At 48.4% G+C, this 23333-nt stretch overlaps 1 protein-coding gene across 2 annotated transcripts in view; it reads right to left on the bottom strand.

The window, feature by feature from the left end:
* Nucleotides 1-19697: 19697 nt before the first annotated feature.
* The window catches only part of SLC16A14 (solute carrier family 16 member 14), a 96090-nt gene continuing 92454 nt past the window's right edge, over nt 19698-23333 (bottom strand). For both annotated transcript variants that reach the window (XM_063915619.1, XM_063915620.1), the window contains exon 5: nt 19698-20024. In XM_063915619.1, the coding sequence (XP_063771689.1) occupies nt 19873-20024 (152 nt within the window). In that variant the 3' untranslated portion in view covers nt 19698-19872. The remainder of the gene's footprint in view (nt 20025-23333) is intronic.

Here is a 23333-nt window from a genome sequence, read left to right on the forward strand (position 1 = left end):
CCTTTTTTACACATTGCGGCAGCCAGTCCCATTTTTTACACATTGCGGCAGGCGGTGTCCGAGAGAGAGAGAGAGAGAGAGACAGAGAGAGAGAGAGAGGGGGGGGGGGGATATACTTACCTTCTCCCCGCTGACAGGCTCCTCGTGCTGCTCCCTCGGTGGCGGCAGTGAGATGAGAAGGAGGAGGAGGGAGGGGGAGCAGGGAGCCGCAGCAGCGCTATGTTATTGGTAGTAAGCGCCGCTGCAGCATCCCCCTCTCCTTCTGTATTGGCTGCCGGGCAGCCAATACGGAAGGAGAGGGGGATGCTGCAGCGGCGCTTACTACCAATAACATAGCGCTGCTGCGGCTCCCTGCTCCCCCTCCCTCCTCCTCCTTGTCCGCTGCCTCCGACGCTGGTCTCTCTCCTCCAGCGCGGCGCACACAGAGGCGGCATGTAATGAGTCAATTTGACTCATTACATGCCGCTGGCCGTGCGCCCCCAGGGCAACTGCGCTGTGTGCCAAGCCCCCTTGGCACACACGTAGTTACGGCTCTGCGGTGCCCCTGCAATGTTTTACTGACCGTTTACAATACATTTATCCAATACCTTTAAATGTATTTTCTCTGACGTCCTAGTGGATGCTGGGAACTCCGTAAGGACCATGGGGAATAGCGGCTCCGCAGGAGACAGGGCACATCTATAGAAAGCTTTAGGATCACCTGGTGTGCACTGGCTCCTCCCCCTATGACCCTCCTCCAAGCCTCAGTTAGATTTTCTGTGCCCGACGAGAAGGGTGCACACTAGGGGCTCTCCTGAGCTCTTTGTGAAAGTTTTAGTTTAGGTTTATTATTTTCAGTGAGACCTGCTGGCAACAGGCTCACTGCATCGAGGGACTAAGGGGAGAAGAAGCGAACTCACCTGCGTGCAGAGTGGATTGGGCTTCTTAGGCTACTGGACATTAGCTCCAGAGGGACGATCACAGGTTCAGCCTGGATGGGTCACCGGAGCCGCGCCGCCGGCCCCCTTACAGAGCCAGAAGAGCGAAGAGGTCCGGAAAAATCGTCGGCAGAAGACTTTCCTGTCTTCAGATAAAGGTAGGCGCACAGCACCGCAGCTGTGCGCCATTGCTCTCAGCACACTTCACACTCCGGTCACTGAGGGTGCAGGGCGCTGGGGGGGCAGCGCCCTGAGACGCAATAAATCGATAGAAAACCTTTTATGGCTAAAATAAATGCATCACATATAACTCCTGGGCTATATGGATGCATTTAACCCCTGCCAAAACATACAAGTAAACGGATGATAAGGACGCCGAGAAAGGGGCGGAGCCTATCTCCTCAGCACACTGGCGCCATTTTCCCTCACAGCTCAGTTGGAGGGAAGCTCCCTGGCTCTCCCCTGCAGTCACTACACTACAGAAAGGGGTTAAAAAAGAGAGGGGGGCACAAATTAGGCGCAGTATAAACAATACAGCAGCTATAAAGGGAAAAACACTTATATAAGGTTATCCCTGTATATATATAGCGCTCTGGTGTGTGCTGGCAAACTCTCCCTCTGTCTCCCCAAAGGGCTAGTGGGGTCCTGTCCTCTATCAGAGCATTCCCTGTGTGTGTGCTGTGTGTCGGTACGTTTGTGTCGACATGTATGAGGAGAAAAATGATGAGGAGACGGAGTAGAGTGTCTGTAATAGTGTTGTCACCCCCTGGGGGGTCGACACCTGAGTGGATGTACTGTTGAAATTGCGTGACAGTGTCAGCTTTGTATAAAAGACAGTGGTTGACATGAGACAGCCGGCTACTCAGCTTGTGCATGTCCAGACGTCTCATACAGGGGCTCTAAAGCGCCCGTTACCTCAGATACAGACGCCGACACGGATACTGACTCCTGTGTCGACGGTGAAGAGACAACCGTGATTTCCAATAGGGCCACACATTGCATGATTGAGGCAATGGAAAAAGTTTACACTCTTCTGATAATATAAATACCACCAAAAAAAAAAAAGGGGTATTATGTTTGGTGAGGAAAAACTTCCTGTAGTTTTCCTGAATCTGAGAAATAAAATGAGGTGTGTGATGATGCGTGGGTTTCCCCCCGATAACAATTGATAATTTCTAAAAAGTTATTGGCAGTATACCTTTTCCCGCCAGAGGTTAGGGTGCGTTGGGAAACACCCCCTAGGGGGGATAAGGCGCTCACACGCTTGTAAGAACAAGGGCTCTACCCTCTCTGGAGATGGCCGCCCTTAGGGATCCTGCTGATAGAAAGCAGGAGGGTATCCTAAATTGTATTTACACACATACTGGTGTTATACTGCGACCAGCAATCGCCTCAGCCTGGATGTGCAGTGCTGGGTTGGCGTGGTCGGATTCCCTGACTGGAAATTTGATATCCTAGATAAGGACAGTATATTATTGCCTATAGAGCAATTAAAAGATGCATTTCTATATATGCATGATGCACAGCGGAATATTTGCCGACTGGCATCAAGTATAAGTGCGTTGTCCAATTATACCAGTAAAGTGGTCAGGTGATGCGGATTCCAAACGGCATTTGGAAGTATTGCCTTAAAAAAGGTAGCCTCTCAAAATAAGACGCCGTATTATCAGGCGCAGTCCTGGTTGGCAAGCGGACAAAAGGGTTCCTCTTTTCTGCTCGTGACAGAGGGAGAGAAAAATGGCTGCAGAGATCAGCCAGTTCCCAGGAACAGAAACCCTTTTCCGCCTCTGCCAAGCTCTCAGTATGACGCTAGGGCTTTACAAGTTCAGGCACGGTGGGGGCCCGTTCTCAATGAATTTCAGTGCGCAGTGGGCTCACTCGCAAGTAGACCCCTGGATCCTTCAGGTAATATTTCAGGGGTACAAATTGGAATTCGAGACGTATTCCCCTCGCCGTTTCCAAAAGTCTGTTTTACCGACGTCTCCCGCTGACAGGGAGGCAGTTTTGGAAGCCATTCACAAGCTGTATTCCCAGCAGGTGATAATTAAGGTACCCCTCCTGCAACAGGGAACGGGGTATTATTCCACACTATTGTGGTACCGAAGCCAGACGGCTCGGTGAGACCGATTTTAAAATCTAAAATCTAAAATCTTTGAACACTTACATACAGAGGTTCAAATTCAAAATTGAGTCACTCAGAGCAGTGATTACAAACCTGGAAGAAGGGGACTACATGATGTCTTGGGACATCAAGGATGCTTACCTTCATGTCAAAATTTACCCTTCTCACCAAGGGTATCTCAGGTTATGGTACAGAACTGTCACTATCAGTTCAGACGCTGCCGTAGGGATGGTCCACGGCACCCCGGATCTTTACTGAAGTAATGACCGTAATGATGATATTCCTTCGAAGGAAGGGAATTTTAGTTATCCTTTACTTGGACGATTCCCTGATAAGGGTGAGATCCAGGGAACAGTTGGAGATCGGTGTAGCACTACCTCAGGTAGTGTTGCGGCAGCACGATTGGATTCTCAATATTCCAAAATCGCAGCTGGTTCCGACGACTTGTCTTCTGTTCCTAGGGATGATCCTGGACACAGTCCAGAAAGAAGGTATTTCTCCCGGAGGAGAAAGCCAGGGAGTTATCCGAGCTAGTCAGGAACCTCCTAAAACCGAACCAAGTCTCAGTGCATCAATGCACAAGGGTTCTGGGTAAAAATGGTGGCTTCCTACGAAGCAATCCCATTCGGCAGATTCCACGCAAGACTTTCCAGTGGAACCTACTGGACAAATGGTCCGGGTCGCATCTTCAGATGCTTCAGCGGATAACCCTGTCACCAGGGACAAGGGTATCCCTCCTGTGGTGGTTGCAGAGTGCTCATCTTCTAGAGGGCCGCAGATTCGGCATGCGGGACTGGGTCCTGGTGGCCACGGATGCCAGCCTGCGAGGCTGGGGAGCAGTCACACAGGGAAGGAATATCCAGGGCTTATGGTCAAGCCTGGAGACATCACTTCACATAAATGTCCTGAAGCTAAGGGCCATTTACAATGCTCTAAGCTTAGCAAGACCTCTGCTTCAAGGTCAGCCGGTGTTGATCCAGTCGGACAACATTACAGCAGTCACCCACGTAAACAGACAGGGTGCCACAAGAAGCAGGAGGGCAATGGCAGAAGCTGCAAGGATTCTTCGCGGGGCGAAAAACCATGTGATAGCACTGTCAGCAGTTTTCATTCCGGGAGTGGACAACTGGGAAGCAGTTTTCCTCAGCACGACCTCCACCCGGGAGAGTAAGGACTTCACCCAGAAGTCTTCCACATGATTATAAACCGTTGGGAAAAACTCGACAGGTATTGCGCCACGTCAAGGGACCCTCAGGCAATAGCTGTAGATGCTCTGGTAACACCGTGGGTGTACCAATCAGTGTATGGGTTCCCTCCTCTGCCTCTCATACCCAAGGTACTGAGATTGATAAGATGGAGAGGAGTAAGCACTATATTAGTGGCTCCGGATTGGCCAAGAAGGAATTGGTAACCGGAACTTCAAGAGATGCTCACGGAGGATCCGTAGCCTCTACCTCTAAGAAGGGACCTGCTCCAGCAAGGACCTTGTCTGTTCCAAGACTTACCGCGGCTGCGTTGACGGCATGGCGGTTGAACGCCGGATCCTGAAGGAAAAAGGCATTCCGGATGAAGTCATCCCTATCCTGATCAAAGCCAGGAAGGATGTAACCGCAAAACATTATCACCGCATTTGGCGAAAATATGTTGCGTGGTGCGAGGCCAGTAAGGCTCGACGGAGGAAATTCAACTGGGTCGATTCCTACATTTCCTGCAAACAGGAGTATCTATGGGCCTGAAATTGGGGTCCATTAAGGTTCAAATTTCGGCTCTGTCAATTTTCTTCCAAAAAAGAACTAGCTTCAGTCCCTGAAGTTCAGACATTTGTTAAAGGGGTACTGCATATACAGCCTCCTTTTGTGCCTTTAGTGGCACTTTTGGGTTCTCCAGGTGGTTTTTGGGTTCAAAAAGTCACATTGGTTTGACACACTTAAATCTGTGGAGTTAAAATATCGCACAGAAAAAGTGGTCATGCTGTTGGCTCTGGCCTGGGCCAGGCGCGTGTCAGAACTGGTGGCTTTATCCTGTAAAAGCCCTTATCTGATTTTCCATTCGGACAGGGCGGAATTGAGGACTCGTCCTCAGTTTCTCCCTAAGGTGGTTTCAGCGTCTCACCTGAACCAAACCTATTGTGGTGCCTGCGGCTACTAGGGACTTGGAGGACTCCAAGTTACTAGACGTTGTCAGGACCCGGAAAATATATGTTTCCAGGACGGCTGGAGTCAGGAAATCTGACTCGCTGTTTATCCTCTATGCACCCAACTAGCTGGGTGCTCCTGCTTCTAAGCAGACTATTGCTCGTTGGATTTGTAGTACAATTCAGCTTGCACATTCTGTGGCAGGCCTGCCACAGCCAAAAATCTGTAAATGCCCACTCCACAAGGAAGGTGGGCTCATCTTGGGCAGCTGCCCGAGGGGTCTCGGCTTTACAACTTTGCCGAGCAGTTACTTGGTCAGGAGCAAATACGTTTGTAAAATTCTACAAATTTGATACCCTGGCTGAGGAGGACCGGGAGTTCTCTCATTGGGGCTGCAGAGTCATCCGCACTCTCCCGCCCGTTTGGGAGCTTTGGTATAATCCCCATGGTCCTTACAGAGTTCCCAGCATCCACTAGGACGTCAGAGAAAATAAGAATTTACTTACCGATAATTCTATTTCTCGTAGTCCGTAGTGGATGCTGGGCGCCCATCCCAAGTGCGGATTGTCTGCAATACTGGTACATAATTATTGTTACCAAAAAATTCGGGTTATTGTTGTAGTGAGCCATCTTTTCGAGAGGCTTCTCTATTATCATGCTGTTAACTGGGTTCAGATCACAAGTTGTACAGTGTGATTGGTGTGGCTGGTATGAGTCTTACCCGGGATTCAAAATCCTTCCTTATTGTGTACGCTCGTCCGGGCACAGTATCCTAACTGAGGCTTGGAGGAGGGTCATAGGGGGAGGAGCCAGTGCACACCAGGTGATCCTAAAGCTTTCTTTAGATGTGCCCTGTCTCCTGCGGAGCCGCTATTCCCCATGGTCCTTACGGAGTTCCCAGCATCCACTACGGACTACGAGAAATAGAATTATCGGTAAGTAAATTCTTATTATTTAACATCCTGAAAAGTGCAAGAATCAATGTTATTATAGTTACTGTATATCGCGACCAAAAAAATGAAAGATCTCAAGAGACAAAAACAACTTGAAAGGTTTTTATTTTGCTTGAATCATTAAAAAAAAAAGTGCTATACAGATTTGTTTCTGGGAGCAGATTTCATAAAAGAAAGGTAGCTTGTTTCACCAACATAAGTTATTTCCGGTCTGCAGGGACTGTTATTTATTGCTGATGAGGTTTTACCTTAGGCTCCTGTGTAGCTGCTTCTCAGGGACCACCCTAGCATGCGTAGCCTGATGGGGTGTCATATCTGTGCGCACAGCTTTGGTAAAAGCCATCATAAGGGGTCATCTCCCCCAACCCAAAATCTGGCAGTAAGGTGCAGCAAGGGTAGGCAGAGACACACCTGTCATGTCATACTCCAGAGTTTTCATTATAAAAATGATTAGAATAATACAAAGAAAAGATGTATAACTTATAAATATCATCTTTGTATTATTCATATCATCTTTGTATTATTCATATAATTTTTTAGTCACCAGCAAATCATTTATGTGTGTGTATATCTGGCTGATACTAGCCAGTGCCTCCCCAGCCATTGCCCTAACTGCACATCACTGAAATCTGGTGCATATAGGGCTAGAGGCTCATCTACACCCACCCAAGTTTCACATGATGATAAATCATTTCTCCTCAAATCCACTTAGATTCACAGTGACCAAATGAACAGATCTTCTTCACACTAGCTCTAGTCTGTGCCATTACTGTAAATACTATTTTATCATATCCTCGCTCCAGTCACAATTACAAAAATGAATTCCTACCATCTCACTCATTCCGTGGACAGAGGGTAGCTGTCCTGTAATAGTATATGCTAATAAACTGTATAAGATTACATCTTGTATTGTCTGAGAATTATATGATCCTAGGTCCTGACCTTTGGTAGACTTTCCCTAAATAACTCCCCTCACGGAACGTTGTCTTGTCTGATAAACTGTCCATATTTCAAGGTGCACGTCCACTTCATGCTCATTGGAACTGCCACCAAATAACCCACCAGCATCCAGTTTGCGGATATGCCTCAATATGCTATGGTGGAAAATAAATACTTCAGCAGTCCAACCCACTTCCACTTTAGGGACAGCTTCTTTATTCTTGAAATGTTCCAGTTACTGTACAGTCTACAGTAGCGCAATTTATTAAGCATTAAAGTGAGGGAGCATGTGGACTGTATTTATTACAGCACTTGAAGTGCACAGGAAAATGTGCTTTCCTGTATGACGTGCAAAATGATTCCAATGAGTATAGGATGAGTACCAATCTCCACCATATGTAAACCTAAAGACAGGGCTGGATTAACAGAGGGGTGGCAAGGGCAGTCATCCCGGGGTCCCCCACACACAGGGGGCCCACACAGTGTAATCTTACCCTTAGGATGGGCTGCCGCTGCTCAGGCTGCATACAACGCAGTGCAGAGTGGTTCCCAAGTCGCTCTCATCAGCGGTGCATGACACATCACGTCCAAGCCACGGATGAAGGGACTCGGGAGCTGCTTTACCAATCTGAGCAGGCAGCCTGTCCCAGTGATTACCTTGATGGGGGGAGGGTGGGTGGTGCTGCATCTGGGATGCGCTGTGGCGATATTAGGGGGGGTTTGGAGGCCGGTGAGAGCCATATTGGAGGGCCCCCCGCCATTTAGTTGTCCTGGGGCTCACACAAGCCTAAATCCAGCCCTAAGGATATTGTGAAGGGAGGAAATTGTGGTGCACCATCCCAGATAACAGGGCCTGCCCCTTTTCCAACCTCATAATCTAGTTCCGTAAATCTTATTTCTCTAACGTCCTAGTGGATGCTGGGGACTCCGTAAGGACCATGGGGAATAGACGGGCTCCGCAGGAGACTGGGCACTCTATAAGAAAGATTAGGTACTATCTGGTGTGCACTGGCTCCTCCCTCTATGCCCCTCCTCCAGACCTCAGTTAGATTTCTGTGCCCGGCCCGAGCTGGTTGCACACTAGGAGCTCTCCTGAGCTTCTAGAAAGAAGGTTTAAATTAGGTTTTTTATTTTACAGTGAGACCTGCTGGCAACAGGCTCACTGCAACGAGGGACTAAGGGGAGAAGAAGCGAACCTACCTGCTTGCAGCTAGCTTGGGCTTCTTAGGCTACTGGACACCATTAGCTCCAGAGGGATCGACCGCAGGACTCGTCCTTGGTGTTCGTTCCCGGAGCCGCGCCGCCGTCCCCCTTACAGAGCCAGAAGCATGAAGATGGTCCGGAAAATCGGCGGCAGAAGACTTCAGTCTTCACCAAGGTAGCGCACAGCACTGCAGCTGTGCGCCATTGCTCCTCATACACACTTCACACTCCGGTCACTGAGGGTGCAGGGCGCTGGGGGGGGCGCCCTGAGCAGCAATAATATCACCTTGGCTGGCAAAATAACCACAATATATAGCCCCAGAGGCTATATATGTGGTAATTACCCCTGCCAGAATACAGAAAAAAGCGGGAGAAAAGGCCGCCGAAAAAGGGGCGGAGCCTTCTCCCTCAGCACACTGGCGCCATTATTCCCTCACAGTTCCGCTGCAAGGAAGCTCCCTGACTCTCCCCTGCAGTCTACACTACAGAAAGGGTAAAAAAGAGAGGGGGGCACTAAATTTGGGCGCAGTTTAATATAATAAGCAGCTATAAAGGGTCATAATTCAGTTAGTCCCTGTATTATTATAGCGCTCTGGTGTGTGCTGGCATACTCTCTCTCTGTCTCCCCAAAGGGCTTTTGTGGGGTCCTGTCTCCTTTAAGAGCATTCCCTGTGTGTGTGTGTCGGTACGGCTGTGTCGACATGTTTGATGAGGAGACTTATGTGGAGGCGGAGCAGATGCCTATAAATGTGATGTCACCCCCTGCGGGGCAGACACCTGAGTGGATGGAATTATGGAAGGAATTACGTGCAAGTGTCGACTCCTTACATAAAAAATTTGACGACATGCCAAATGCGGGACAGCCGGCTTCTCAGCTCGTGCCTGCCCAGACGATTCAAAGGCCGTCAGGGGCCCTGAAACGACCACTACCTCAGATGGCAGACACAGATGTCGACACGGATACTGATGCAAGTGTCGACGACGATGAGTCAAATTTAATGTCCACTAGGGCCATTTGTGGCATGATTGAGGCAATTAAAGAGGTATTACACCTTACTGATATAAACCCAGGTACCTCAAAAAAGGGTATTATGTTTGGGGAGAAAAAACTACCTATAGTTTTTCCCCCATCTGAGGAATTGAATGAGGTGTGTGAAGAAGCGTGGGCTTTCCCCGATAAAAAATTGGTGATTTCAAAAAAATTACTAATGGCTTTCCCTTTCTCGCCAGAGGATAGGTCACGTTGGGAAACTCCCCCTAGGGTGGATAAAACGCTCACACGTTTGTCTAAAAAGGTGGCACTACCGTCTCCGGATACGGCCGCCCTAAAGGAACCTGCTGATAGAAAGCAGGAGGCTATCCTAAAATCTATATACACACACACTGGTGTTATACTGAGACCAGCTATTGCTTCAGCCTGGATGTGCAGTGCTGCTGCTGCTTGGTCAGATTCCCTGTCGGAAAATATTGACACCCTAGACAGAGACACTATATTGCTAACCATAGAGCATATAAAAGACTCGGTCTTATACATGAGAGATGCACAGAGGGAGATCTGCCGGCTGGCATCTAGAATAAGTGCTTTGTCCATTTCTGCTAGGAGAGGCTTATGGACTCGGCAGTGGACAGGAGATGCAGATTCTAAAAGGCACATGGAAGTTTTGCCTTATAAGGGTGAGGAGTTATTCGGGGACGGTCTCTCAGACCTTGTTTCCACAGCAACAGCTGGGAAGTCTGCATTTTTGCCCCATGTCCCCTCACAGCCTAAGAAAGCACCGTATTACCAAGTACAGTCCTTTCGACCCCAGAAAAACAGGCAGGGAAAAGGCGGGTCCTTTCTGTCTAGAGGCAGAGGAAGGGGGAAAAAGCTGCAACACACAGCAGGTTCCCAGGACCAAAAGTCCTCCCCCGGTTCTTCCAAATCCGCCGCATGACGGTGGGGCTCCACAGGCGGAGCCAGGTACAGTGGGGGGCCGCCTCAAGAATTTCAGCGATCAGTGGGCTCGCTCACGGGTGGATCCCTGGATCCTTCAAGTAGTATCTCAGGGATACAAGCTGGAATTCGAGGCGCCTCCCCCCCGCCGTTTCCTCAAATCAGCCTTACCGACGACTCCATCGGGCAGGGAGGCTGTGCTAGAGGCCATTCACAAGCTGTATTCCCAGCAGGTGATAGTCAAGGTACCCCTACTTCAACAAGGCCAGGGCTACTATTCCACACTGTTTGTGGTACCGAAACCAGACGGTTCGGTGAGACCCATTTTAAATTTGAAATCCTTGAACACTTACATAACAAAATTCAAGTTCAAGATGGAATCGCTCAGGGCGGTTATTGTAAGCCTGGACGAGGGGGATTACATGGTATCCCTGGACATCAAGGATGCTTACCTGCATGTCCCTATTTACCTTCCTCACCAGGAGTACCTCAGATTTGTGGTACAGGATTGCCATTACTAATTCCAGACACTACCGTTTGGACTGTCCACGGCACCGAGGGTGTTTACCAAGGTAATGGCAGAAATGATGATACTCCTTCGAAAAAAGGGAGTTTTAATTATCCCGTACTTGGACGATCTCCTTATAAAGGCGAGGCCCAGGGAGCAGTTACTGGTCGGAGTAGCACTATCTCAGGAAGTGCTACAACAGCATGGCTGGATTCTGAACATTCCAAAGTCACAGCTGGTTCCTTCCACTCGCTTACTGTTCCTGGGGATGATTTTGGATACAGAACTGAAAAAAGTGTTTCTCCCGCAGGAGAAAGCCAAGGAGCTGTCATCTCTAGTCAGAGACCTCCTAAAACCAAAGCGGGTATCGGTGCATCGCTGCACACGAGTCCTGGGAAAAATGGTGGCTTCATACAAAGCAATTCCATTCGGCAGGTTCCATGCGAGGACCTTCCAGTGGGACCTCTTGGACAAGTGGTCGGGATCGCATCTTCAGATGCATCAACTGATAACCCTGTCTCCAAGGACCAGGGTGTCTCTACTGTGGTGGCTGCAGAGTGCTCATCTTCTAGAGGGCCGCAGATTCGGCATACAGGACTGGGTCCTGGTGACCACGGATGCCAGCCTTCGAGGCTGGGGAGCAGTCACACAGGGAAGAAACTTCCAAGGACTATGGTCAAGTCAGGAGACTTCCCTACACATAAATATTCTGGAACTAAGGGCCATTTACAATGTCCTAAGTCAGGCAAGACCCCTGCTTCAAAACCAGCCGGTACTGATCCAGTCAGACAACATCACGGCAGTCACCCATGTGAACCGACAGGGCGGCACAAGAAGCAGGATGGCAATGGCAGAAGCCACAAGGATTCTCCGATGGGCGGAAAATCACGTACTAGCACTGTCAGCAGTGTTCATTCCGGGAGTGGACAACTGGGAAGCAGACTTCCTCAGCAGACACGACCTACACCCGGGAGAGTGGGGACTTCATCCAGAAGTCTTCCTACTGTTGGTAAACCGTTGGGAAAGGCCACAGGTGGACATGATGGCGTCCCGCCTCAACAAAAAGCTAAAGAGATATTGCGCCAGGTCAAGGGACCCTCAGGCGATAGCTGTGGACGCTCTAGTGACACCGTGGGTGTACCAGTCGGTTTATGTGTTCCCTCCTCTGCCTCTCATACCAAAGGTACTGAGAATAATAAGAAGGCGAGTAAGAACGATACTCGTGGTTCCGGATTGGCCAAGAAGGGCTTGGTACCCGGAACTTCAAGAAATGATATCAGAGGACCCATGGCCTCTACCGCTCAGACAGGATCTGCTGCAGCAGGGGCCCTGTCTGTTCCAAGACTTACCGCGGCTGCGTTTGACGGCATGGCGGTTGAATTCTGGATCCTAAAGGAAAAGGGCATTCCGGAGGAAGTCATTCCTACGCTGATAAAAGCCAGGAAAGAAGTAACCGCGAACCATTATCACCGTATTTGGCGAAAATATGTTGCGTGGTGTGAGGCCAGGAAGGCCCCAACAGAGGAATTTCAGCTGGGTCGCTTTCTACACTTCCTACTGTCGGGAGTGACTATGGGCCTAAAATTGGGTTCCATTAAGGTCCAGATTTCGGCCCTGTCGATTTTCTTCCAGAAAGAACTGGCTTCACTGCCTGAAGTTCAGACTTTTGTAAAGGGAGTGCTTCATATTCAGCCCCCTTTTGTGCCTCCCGTGGCACCTTGGGATCTCAATGTGGTGTTGAGTTTCCTAAAATCACATTGGTTTGAACCACTTAAAACTGTGGATCTGAAATATCTCACGTGGAAAGTGGTCATGTTATTGGCCTTGGCTTCGGCCAGGCGTGTGTCAGAATTGGCGGCTTTGTCTTGTAAAAGCCCTTATCTGATTTTTCATATGGATAGGGCAGAATTGAGGACTCGTCCCCAGTTTCTCCCTAAGGTGGTATCTGCTTTTCACTTGAACCAACCTATTGTGGTGCCTGCGGCTACTAGGGACTTGGAGGATTCCAAGTTACTGGATGTAGTCAGGGCCTTGAAACTTTATGTTTCCAGGACGGCTGGAGTCAGGAAGACTGACTCGCTTTTTGTCCTGTATGCACCCAACAAGATAGGTGCTCCTGCTTCTAAGCAGACTATTGCTCGCTGGATTTGTAGCACAATTCAGCTGGCGCATTCTGCGGCTGGATTGCCACATCCTAAATCAGTGAAAGCCCATTCCACGAGGAAAGTGGGCTCATCTTGGGCGGCTGCCCGAGGGGTCTCGGCTTTACAACTTTGCCGAGCTGCAACTTGGTCAGGGGCAAACACGTTTGCTAAATTCTACAAATTTGATACCCTGGCTGAGGAGGACCTTGAGTTCTCTCATTCGGTGCTGCAGAGTTATCCGCACTCTCCCGCCCGTTTGGGAGCTTTGGTATAATCCCCATGGTCCTTAAGGAGTCCCCAGCATCCACTAGGACGTTAGAGAAAATAAGATTTTACTCACCGGTAAATCTATTTCTCGTAGTCCGTAGTGGATGCTGGGCGCCCATCCCAAGTGCGGATTGTCTGCAATACTTGTATATAGTTATTGCCTAACTAAAGGGTTATTGTTGAGCCATCTGTTGAGAGGCTCAGTAATATTTCATACTGTTAACTGGGTATAGTATCACGAGTTATACGGTGTGATTGGTGTGGCTGGTATGAGTCTTACCCGGGATTCAAAATCCTTCCTTATTGTGTCAGCTCTTCCGGGCACAGTATCCTAACTGAGGTCTGGAGGAGGGGCATAGAGGGAGGAGCCAGTGCACACCAGATAGTACCAAATCTTTCTTATAGAGTGCCCAGTCTCCTGCGGAGCCCGTCTATTCCCCATGGTCCTTACGGAGTCCCCAGCATCCACTACGGACTACGAGAAATAGATTTACCGGTGAGTAAAATCTTATTTTTTGCGTGCAGGTGCATAACTAGGTGCCTTCACGCCCTCAGCTAAAAACAAGGGGTCACTTATTGTGCGTTTGAAGCTATTATTTACATTGGATAACGCGCACTTAGAAAAGTTATTTCCTGCAGAAGTGTAAATCAAAGGGGGAAAAATGAGGACCAGATATATGTAACATTAATAATATTGTCCAAAAAATAAATCCCACAATTATGCTCTTAATATAGCCTCAGCAAGGAATACTCCTGATTGTCCTAACTATTCCCCTCAGCTGGAGCACTGTTTGAGAATTCCTACAGACAATGGGCCTAATTCATGATTTAGATTTATGCAGGGTATATACTGCCAGCTTTTGCATGTAGCCCACAAATACTGGCTGCTTTATTTTTATACTGCAACTTAGATTTCACCCCACCCAATCTAACTCTCTCTGCACGTTACATCTGCCCCACCTGCAGTGCACATGATTTTGCACAGATGCTTGCTGTTTTACTCTACTTACGGGGGTCATTCCGAGTTGATCGTAGCTGTGCTAAATTTAGCACAGTTACGATCATCTTCCCTGACATGCGGGGGGACGCCCAACACAGGGCTAGTCCACCCTGCATATCAGGCCGGCCCTCCCCGCAGAAGTGCAAAGGCATCACACAGCGGCGATGCCTTTGCACTTCAAGAGTAGCTCCCGACCAGCGCAACTTTAGCGTGCTGGCCGGGAGCTACTCATCGCTCCCCGGCCCGCAGCAGCTGCGTGTGATGTCACGCAGCCGCTGCGGACCGCCCCCACCCCCCGTCCATGCCTGGGCTGGCCGGACCGCACCCACGAAACGGTGGCCAAGCGCCGCCATTCCGCCCCCTCCCGCCCAGCGACCACCTCTGCCTGTCAATCAGGCAGAGGCAATCGCATCCCTGTTACGGACTTCGGCCGTCTGGCATGCGCCGGCGCCGTAGCATGCGCGGTAGGGACCCGTTCACTCGGCTGCGTTAAAAAGCAGCGAGCAAACGGGTTAGAATGACCCCCTACATACATGAATCAGGCCCAATGCAATCTTTCTCTGCCGATCCACTCGCTACCCTGTAAAGCCTGAAGGTGGTGTCGTAAAACAGCATATTCAGTTTGATGTTTTGCAGCTTTGCACATTTTTCACAGCATGGTAATTCTTGACCTGAATATTCACTAGTTCATAGGGGGAGATTTACTAAACAGCGATTTGGAGGTTACTCAAACCTATCCAATGTGTCAGTTTCCAAACCCATAAACTGCAACACCACATGGTAAAGCTGGATGTGATACATCTGATTTTATCAGACAGACTCTGCAGCGGCCCAGCCGAGTCAGCATCGGACCGATCCTAGAGGAACACCACAACAGCTGCCACAATACTTTGACAGTATAACTATGGCCACCAATGGTCAAGAATGCCATGTGGGGCCCAGTGCTGCACAGCATTGAGCCAGTGCTCTCTAGGTGTAGGGGTTTAGACCATTTTTATGACCCTTGTCTGAGAGAAGTGTGCTCATTACTGAGTAGGCCAGGCTTTTAAAAAAAAGAACTGTCAGAACCACGTTCCATTAATTGACAATTAAGTGTCAGTTTGCCATGTGGCTTGGTAACCACAACCTTATAAATGGGATGGTTTGAATTGCAACAAGGGGGGAAATTTACTAAGCTCCCGATTTTGACCGAGATGCCGTTTTTTCATCAAAGTGTCATCTCGGTAATTTACTAAGCACTAATCACGGCAGTGATGAGGGCATTCGTAATTTTTTGCAAGTTCAGGTAAAAAATTACGAATGAATACACCATCGGTCAAAACGCGGCTGTTTAAGTATGAATCTCGGTCATTTACTAAGAAGTGCAAAGCAAAAAAAGAACAAACACTGCCGTGAAAAATTACAACTCGTAAAAAAGTGCTAAAAAAAACCAGACCTTTTTTTTTTCCCCGTGATTAGATAGGCATGCAGGGATCCATGAGATCCGTGCATGTATATCAATGGGAAGGGGTGGGAAAGTGCTTATTTTGTCAAAAAAAATTGCGTGGGGTCCCCCCTCCTAAGCATAACCAGCCTGGGGCTCTTTGAGCCGATCCTGGTTGCAAAAATATGGGGAAAAAAATGACAGGGGTTCCCCCATATTTAAGCAACCAGCATCGGGCTCTGCGCCTGGTCCTGGTCCCAAAAATACGGGGGACAAAAAGAGTAGGGGTCCCCCGTATTTTTAAAACCAGCACCGGGCTCCACTAGCTGGACAGATAATGCCACAGCCGGGGGTCACTTTTATATAGTGCCCTGCGGCCGTGGCATCAAAAATCCAACTAGTCACCCCTGGCCGGGGTACCCTGGGGGAGTGGGGACCCCTTCAATCAAGGGGTCCCCCCCCCAGCCACCCAAGGGCCAGGGGTGAAGCCCGAGGCTGTCCCCCCCCATCCAATGGGCTGCGGATGGGGGGGCTGATAGCCTTTGTTGTAAAAGAAAAGATATTGTTTTTAGTAGCAGTACTACAAGTCCCAGCAAGCCTCCCCCGCATGCTGGTACTTGGAGAACCACAAGTACCAGCATGCGGCGGAAAAACAGGCCCGCTGGTACCTGTAGTACTACTACTAAAAAAATACCCAAAAAAAGACAAGACACACACACCGTGAAAGTATAATTTTATTACATACATACACACATACATACATACTTACCTTAAGTTCCCACGCAGGTCGGTCCTCTTCTCCAGTAGAATCCAAGGGGTACCTGTTGAAGAAATTATACTCACGAGATCCAGGGGTCCAGGCTCCTCGGCAAATCCAGGGTTAATCCACGTACTTGAAAAAATAAAAAAAACGGTGTCCCGACCACGAACTGAAAGGGGACCCATGTTTGCACATGGGTCACCTTTCCACGAATGCCAGAAACCCACTTTGACTTCTGTCTAAGTGGGTTTCTTCAGCCAATCAGGGAGCGCCACGTTGTAGCACTCTCCTGATCAGCTGTGTGCTCTTGTCCTCACTGACAGGCAGCACACGGCAGTGTTACAATGTAGCGCCTATGCGCTACATTGTAACCAATGATGGGAACTTTCAGCTCAGCGGTGACGTCACTTTAGGTCAACCGCAGGGCAGAAAGTTCCCATCATTGGTTACAATGTAGCGCACAGGCGCTACATTGTAACACTGCCGTGTGCTGCCTGTCAGTGAGGACAAGAGCACACAGCTGATCAGGAGAGTGCTACAACGTGGCGCTTCCTGATTGGCTGAAGAAACCCACTTAGACAGAAGTCAAAGTGGGTTTCTGGCATTCGTGGAAAGGTGACCCATGTGCAAACATGGGTCCCCTTTCAGTTCGTGGTCGGGACACCGTTTTTTTAATTTTTTCAAGTACGTGGATTAACCCTGGATTTGCCGAGGAGCCTGGACCCCTGGATCTCGTGAGTATAATTTCTTCAACAGGTACCCCTTGGATTCTACTGGAGAAGAGGACCGACCTGCGTGGGAACTTAAGGTAAGTATGTATGTATGTGTGTATGTATGTAATAAAATTATACTTTCACGGTGTGTGTGTCTTGTCTTTTTTTGGGTATTTTTTTAGTAGTAGTACTACAGGTACCAGCGGGCCAGTTTTTCCTCCGCATGCTGGTACTTGTGGTTCTCCAAGTACCAGCATGCGGGGGAGGCTTGCTGGGACTTGTAGTACTGCTACTAAAAACAATATCTTTTCTTTTACAACAAAGGCTATCAGCCCCCCCATCCGCAGCCCATTGGATGGGGGGGGACAGCCTCGGGCTTCACCACTAACCCTTGGGTGGCTGGGGGGGGGGGACCCCTTGATTGAAGGGGTCCCCACTCCCCCAGGGTACCCCGGCCAGGGGTGACTAGTTGGATTTTTGATGCCACGGCCGCAGGGCACTATATAAAAGTGACCCCCGGCTGTGGCATTATCTGCCCAGCTAGTGGAGCCCGGTGCTGGTTTTAAAAATACGGGGGACCCCTACTCTTTTTGTCCCCCGTATTTTTGGGACCAGGACCAGGCGCAGAGCCCGATGCTGGTTGCTTAAATATGGGGGAACCCCTGTCATTTTTCCCCCCATATTTTTGCAACCAGGATCGGCTCAAAGAGCCCGAGGCTGGTTATGCTTAGGAGGGGGGACCCCACGCATTTTTTTTAATGATTTTACAGTGTTTAATTAAAAAAAAAAAAAAAACCCCAGCACGGATCACACAGATCCGGCCGAGATTGATTGTAAAAAAAGTCGGCAGTGTTTTGCTAATCACTGCCGTAAAAATAGGTAAAAAACCACGAATGACATCGACATCGGAACAAAAGAAAAACCCGAATACGACAGCTTAGTAAATCCATCGTAATCAATTCAAAAAGTTGCAATTTTACACTGTCGATGTCATTCGTGATTGAACTTGGACATGAATTTGGAAAATACGAATCTTAGTAAATGTACCCCAAGGTCTCCGAAACCACAAATGCAGTCTGAAACCTTGCCATTTTGTTTCATGCGATCTGTACAGTTTTGGCTCTAGTAAATTGCATGGTTAACAATTCACACATCAAAGCGCATGAAGACCTGCCCAGACCCCTGCTTGGTTAATTTCCCCCATTCACACTGCTTATAATGGTCACAAAAATGTTGATGTCATTGACACATATACTGTAATACAGGAAAGGGTTGTTAGAAATTGCAACATATTTTTTACATGGTGACTGGACAGAATGTCGATGTTCCCAATACTGACATTAGGAATGCCGGCAGACAATTCTATGGTTAGGGTCATGCTGTGATTAAGGTTAGAATTAAGGCTACTGTAGTTTCAAAATGAATGTAAAATCTCTTTGCCAACATTCTGTCAATGTGGAGATTATGAGCATCACATTTTTGAACCACAACTGTGCATGGCAGTAACACAAACTTGTGACATCGGTATTCGCAATGACATCTGATTTCATTTTTTAATGCCTATCCATGGAGAGATTTCAGAACAACCTATATCTGTAGTTGTGTGAAATTTTAATGGACAACAGAACCAAGTCTTAATTTTTCTCCATCAACCAATCAGCAGCTCTGTATAATTTTATAGCATGCAAATTATAGATGTTACTTCAGTGCTGATTGGTTGTCATGGGCAACTTCTCCACTTGTTGATTGGTTGCCATGGGCAACTTCTCCACTGGCTCACTTCTCCGCTCTTATCACTGCTTAGTAAATGTCCCCCAAAGTGCGGTACATTTGTCAACTGAGTCGCTGTGCTCTTTGTTTTTGGTAAATGTTATGTTATGTGTAACGGCTTCTTTGCATCTTTTGTCTCTGTATGTTGTAACAAAAATCAGAATATGGTACAAAAGCAAGATGTCAGACGCTGCCGATAAATGTTATACAGTAATTTCTCACGTTACACAGTCCTACACCAGCATACACCTCTCTGTTCCTGCTCATATTGGCTTTTTAAAAGGTCATAGGGGGAAATGTACTAAGCAGTGAAAAGAGTGGAGAAGTGAGCCAGTGGGGAAGGTGCCCATGGCAACCAATCAGCTGCCACGTATAATTTAATAGTATGCAAATTATAGATGTTACTTCAATGCTGATTGGTTGCCATGGGCAGCTTCTCCACTGCCTCACTTCTCCACTCTTTTCACAGCTTAGTACATCTCCCCCTTAGTTTCATCATGACTCAAATCGCTGGTTGTTAAATACACTACACTTACAAAAGATGCAGGAACGTGTAAAAGGTTTAAAGAAACAAAAATCTCTCCTAACCATTTATATACGAACCAATCGGAGTCACCTTCCTGCGAGTAGGAACAAATTGCCAACCAAGAAATGGCCTACCGTACTTTAGTTATGGGCAGGAATTCATTATTTGCCTTTTTTCTGATTGTATTTCTGATACTTTCTAAAATGACTAAAGATGTTTATTAGAACCCAGTTGACAAATGTCCCTCATGTTTTGTACACAAGAAGGAATGCTCTCTATAATATAACCCATATTACACCATTCACACCGTAACAAAACACACACATACACACTTGTCATTCTTCTATCATTCTGCTCATACAAGGACCAGAGAGAGTCTTGCAGTTCTGTGACATTTTCATGTATATCCCTTGAGGAGACCCAGAAATATGTAAGACTGGGACCAGTGGACTTGGCAGAACTTTGTTAGAGATCCACGTTTTCTTCCATCTCATTTTCTATACTGTTTGTTTAAGTATATATCATTATCACAGTGGCGTCAGATATCTAGATTGTATTGTCAGGCTTCTTGGTTGTCAGAAGATTTTTCATGATGGTTCTCCTTTGGTTGCAGGCAGGGCTCCAGAAGTAGACAGATTATTCCCACCATGTACAACAAGCCGCACACATAGAAAGAGTAGTCGTATTTCTGAGTGATGTCATAGATCCAGCCTACGGGAGACAAACAAATGGTTCATTTTAACACAAACGTAGTTCATCCCTATATGCAGTGAATTAGCAGGGCAGCATAGATGTTACAGTATAGTTATGTCTTTGCTATGGAAAGTATTCTGCCCTACAATAGCCTACTGAGCAGTAGAGGCTCCTAAAAGTCATCACAGCTGGACATAGGGGTTCAGTATGGTATGCCGGCGGTCGGGCTCCCGGCGACCAGCATACCGGCGCCGGGAGCCCGACCGCCGGCTTACCGATAGTGTGGCGAGCGCAAATGAGCCCCTTGCGGGCTCGCTGCACTCGCCACGCTACGGGCACGGTGGCGCGCAACGCTATTTTATTCTCCCTCCAGGGGGTCGTGGACCCCCACGAGGGAGAATAAGTGTCGGTATGCCGGCTGTCGGGATTCCGGCGCCGGTATACTGTGTGCCGGGATCCCGTCAGTCGGCATACTGAAGACCACCCGGACATAGAGCCAAGTAAATAGGACAATGGGGCCTATTCAGTAAGCAGTGAAAAGTGTGGAGAAGTGAGCCAGCGGAGAAGTTGCCCATGGTAACCAATCAGCATTGAAGTAACATTTATAATTTGCATACTATACTATATAATTGTACGGAGCAGCGGATTGGTTGCCATGGGCAACTTCTCCACAGGCTCACTTCTCCACTGCTTCATGAATAGACTCCTTAGTGCCATGCTCTCCACTGTCAGGGGCACGTGGCACAGCAGCACAGAGGACTAGTGAACAGGACAAGCCTCCTAACATTATGGCAGTTGTGGTATGTATTGGGATGGCAGGACAGATGGATGGTTTGGAAGAAATGCAGGCATCCAGCAAGTACATGCAATGGAGTCATTGTAGATTTGATCACACTGATGCAGCTAGCTTTTCATTATTATCATTTTGGTTACATGTTACATGCTACTGTAACTTATGACTTTCTTCTGATGCTGTAAGAGCACTGTGGCTGACTTACTCAAACATTATCTTACAGAGTCAGTTGTCCAGTGTCTTGCACTGTCTTTCTTTAGATTTATCACGTCACAAATCAGCTGACGTCACAAATGCAGAGTATTAAGGCTATGGGGGTTATTCAGTACGGATTGCAGATTCCGCTAAAAAGAAGAATCTGTAATCCTTTCTTTCGCACGCTGTGAGACGCCCAACAGACGCCCAGCAAGGCCACCCAGCATGCAGAATGGTCTGCCCAGCGCCTGTGACCGCAATTAAATTGCGGTTGCAACAACTGTAGGCAACACCCTGCAGCCGCAGCTAGGCTGCGTATGCAGGCAGTTAGCCGCCATTTCTCTAACGTCCTAGTGGATGCTGGGGACTCCGTAAGGACCATGGGGAATAGACGGGCTCCGCAGGAGACAGGGCACTTTAAGAAAGAATTTGGATACTGGTGTGCACTGGCTCCTCCCTCTATGTCCCTCCTCCAGACCTCAGTTTGAATCTGTGCCCGGACGAGCTGGGTGCTGTTTAGTGAGCTCTCCTGAGCTTGCTATAAGAAAGTATTTTGTTAGGTTTTTTTATTTTCAGGGAGATCTGCTGGCAACAGACTCTCTGCTACGTGGGACTGAGGGGAGAGAAGCAGCCCTACTCTCTGAAGATAGGTCCTGCTTCTTAGGCTACTGGACACTATTAGCTCCAGAGGGATCGTACACAGGATCTCACCCTTTGTCGTCCGATCCCGGAGCCGCGCCGCCGTCCCCCTCGCAGAGCCGGAAGACAGAAGCCGGGTGAAAGAAGCAAGAAGACTTCGAAATCGGCGGCAGAAGACTCCAGTCTTCAAACTGAGGTAGCGCACAGCACTGCAGCTGTGCGCCATTGCTCCCACACTAAACCCACAAACTCCGGTAACTGTAGGGTGCAGGGCGCAGGGGGGGCGCCCTGGGCAGCAATTAGGACCTCTTGGCAAAAGTTGGGCATATATACAGTTGGGCACTGTATATATGCATGAGCCCCCGCCATAATTTTACACAGAAACGCGGGACAGAAGCCCGCCGCTGAGGGGGCGGGGCTTCTTCCTCAGCACTCACCAGCGCCATTTTCTCTCCACAGCTCCGCTGAGAGGAAGCTCCCCAGGCTCTCCCCTGCAGATTCACGGTAGAAGAGGGTAAAAAGAGATGGGGGCACATAAATTAGGCGCAAAAACATTATATACAGCAGCTACTGGGTTAACACTAAGTTACTGTGTGATTCCTGGGACATATAGCGCTGGGGTGTGTGCTGGCATACTCTCTCTTTGTCTCTCCAAAGGGCCTTGTGGGGGAACTGTCTTCAAAAAGAGCATCCCCTGTGTGTGTGGTGTGTCGGTACGCTTGTGTCGACATGTTTGACGAGGAAGGCTATGTGGAAGCAGAGCGGGAGCAAATGAATGAGGTGTCTCCGCATATCCACCTGATTGGATGGATATGTGGAAGGTTTTACATGATAATGTTAATTCCTTACATAAAAGGTTGGATAAAGCTGAAGCCTTAGGACAGTCGGGGTCTCAGCCCATGCCTAATCCTATGTCGCAGAGGCCGTCAGGGTCTCAGAAGCGCCCACTATCCCAAATTGTTGACACGGATACCGACACGGATTCTGACTCCAGTGTCGACTATGATGATGCAAAGTTACAGCCTAAATTGGCTAAAGCTATACGTTATATGATTATAGCAATGAAGGAGGTGTTGCACATCACAGAGGAAACCCCAGTCCCTGACAAGAGGGTTCATATGTATGGGGAAAAAAGGCAGGTGGTGACCTTTCCCCCTTCACATGAGCTAAATGAGTTATGTGAAAAAGCTTGGGAATCTTCAGATAAAAAACTGCAGATTTCCAAACGGATGCTTATGGCGTATCCTTTCCCGCCAACGGACAGGCTACGCTGGGATTCCTCCCCTAGGGTGGACAAAGCTCTAACACGCTTATCCAAGAGGGTATCCCTGCCGTCACAGGATACGGCCGCCCTAAAAGATGCTGCGGATGGAAAGCAAGAGGGTACCCTGAAGTCCATTTATACACATTCAGGTACCTTACTAAGGCCGGCAATTGCGTCGGCCTGGGTGTGTAGTGCTGTAGCAGCATGGACGGATACCTTATCTGAGGATCTGGATACCTTGGACAAGGATACTATATTAATGACCCTGGGGCATATAAAAGACGCTGTCCTGTATATGAGAGATGCTCAAAGAGACATTAGCCTACTAGGTTCTAGAATAAATGCTATGTCAATTTCTGCCAGAAGGGTCCTGTGGACTCGGCAATGGACAGGCGATGCCGACTCAAAAAGGCACATGGAGGTTTTACCTTACAAG

Source organism: Pseudophryne corroboree, chromosome 4 (assembly GCF_028390025.1).
Source record: "Pseudophryne corroboree isolate aPseCor3 chromosome 4, aPseCor3.hap2, whole genome shotgun sequence".
Classification (NCBI taxonomy): Eukaryota; Metazoa; Chordata; class Amphibia; order Anura; family Myobatrachidae; genus Pseudophryne; species Pseudophryne corroboree.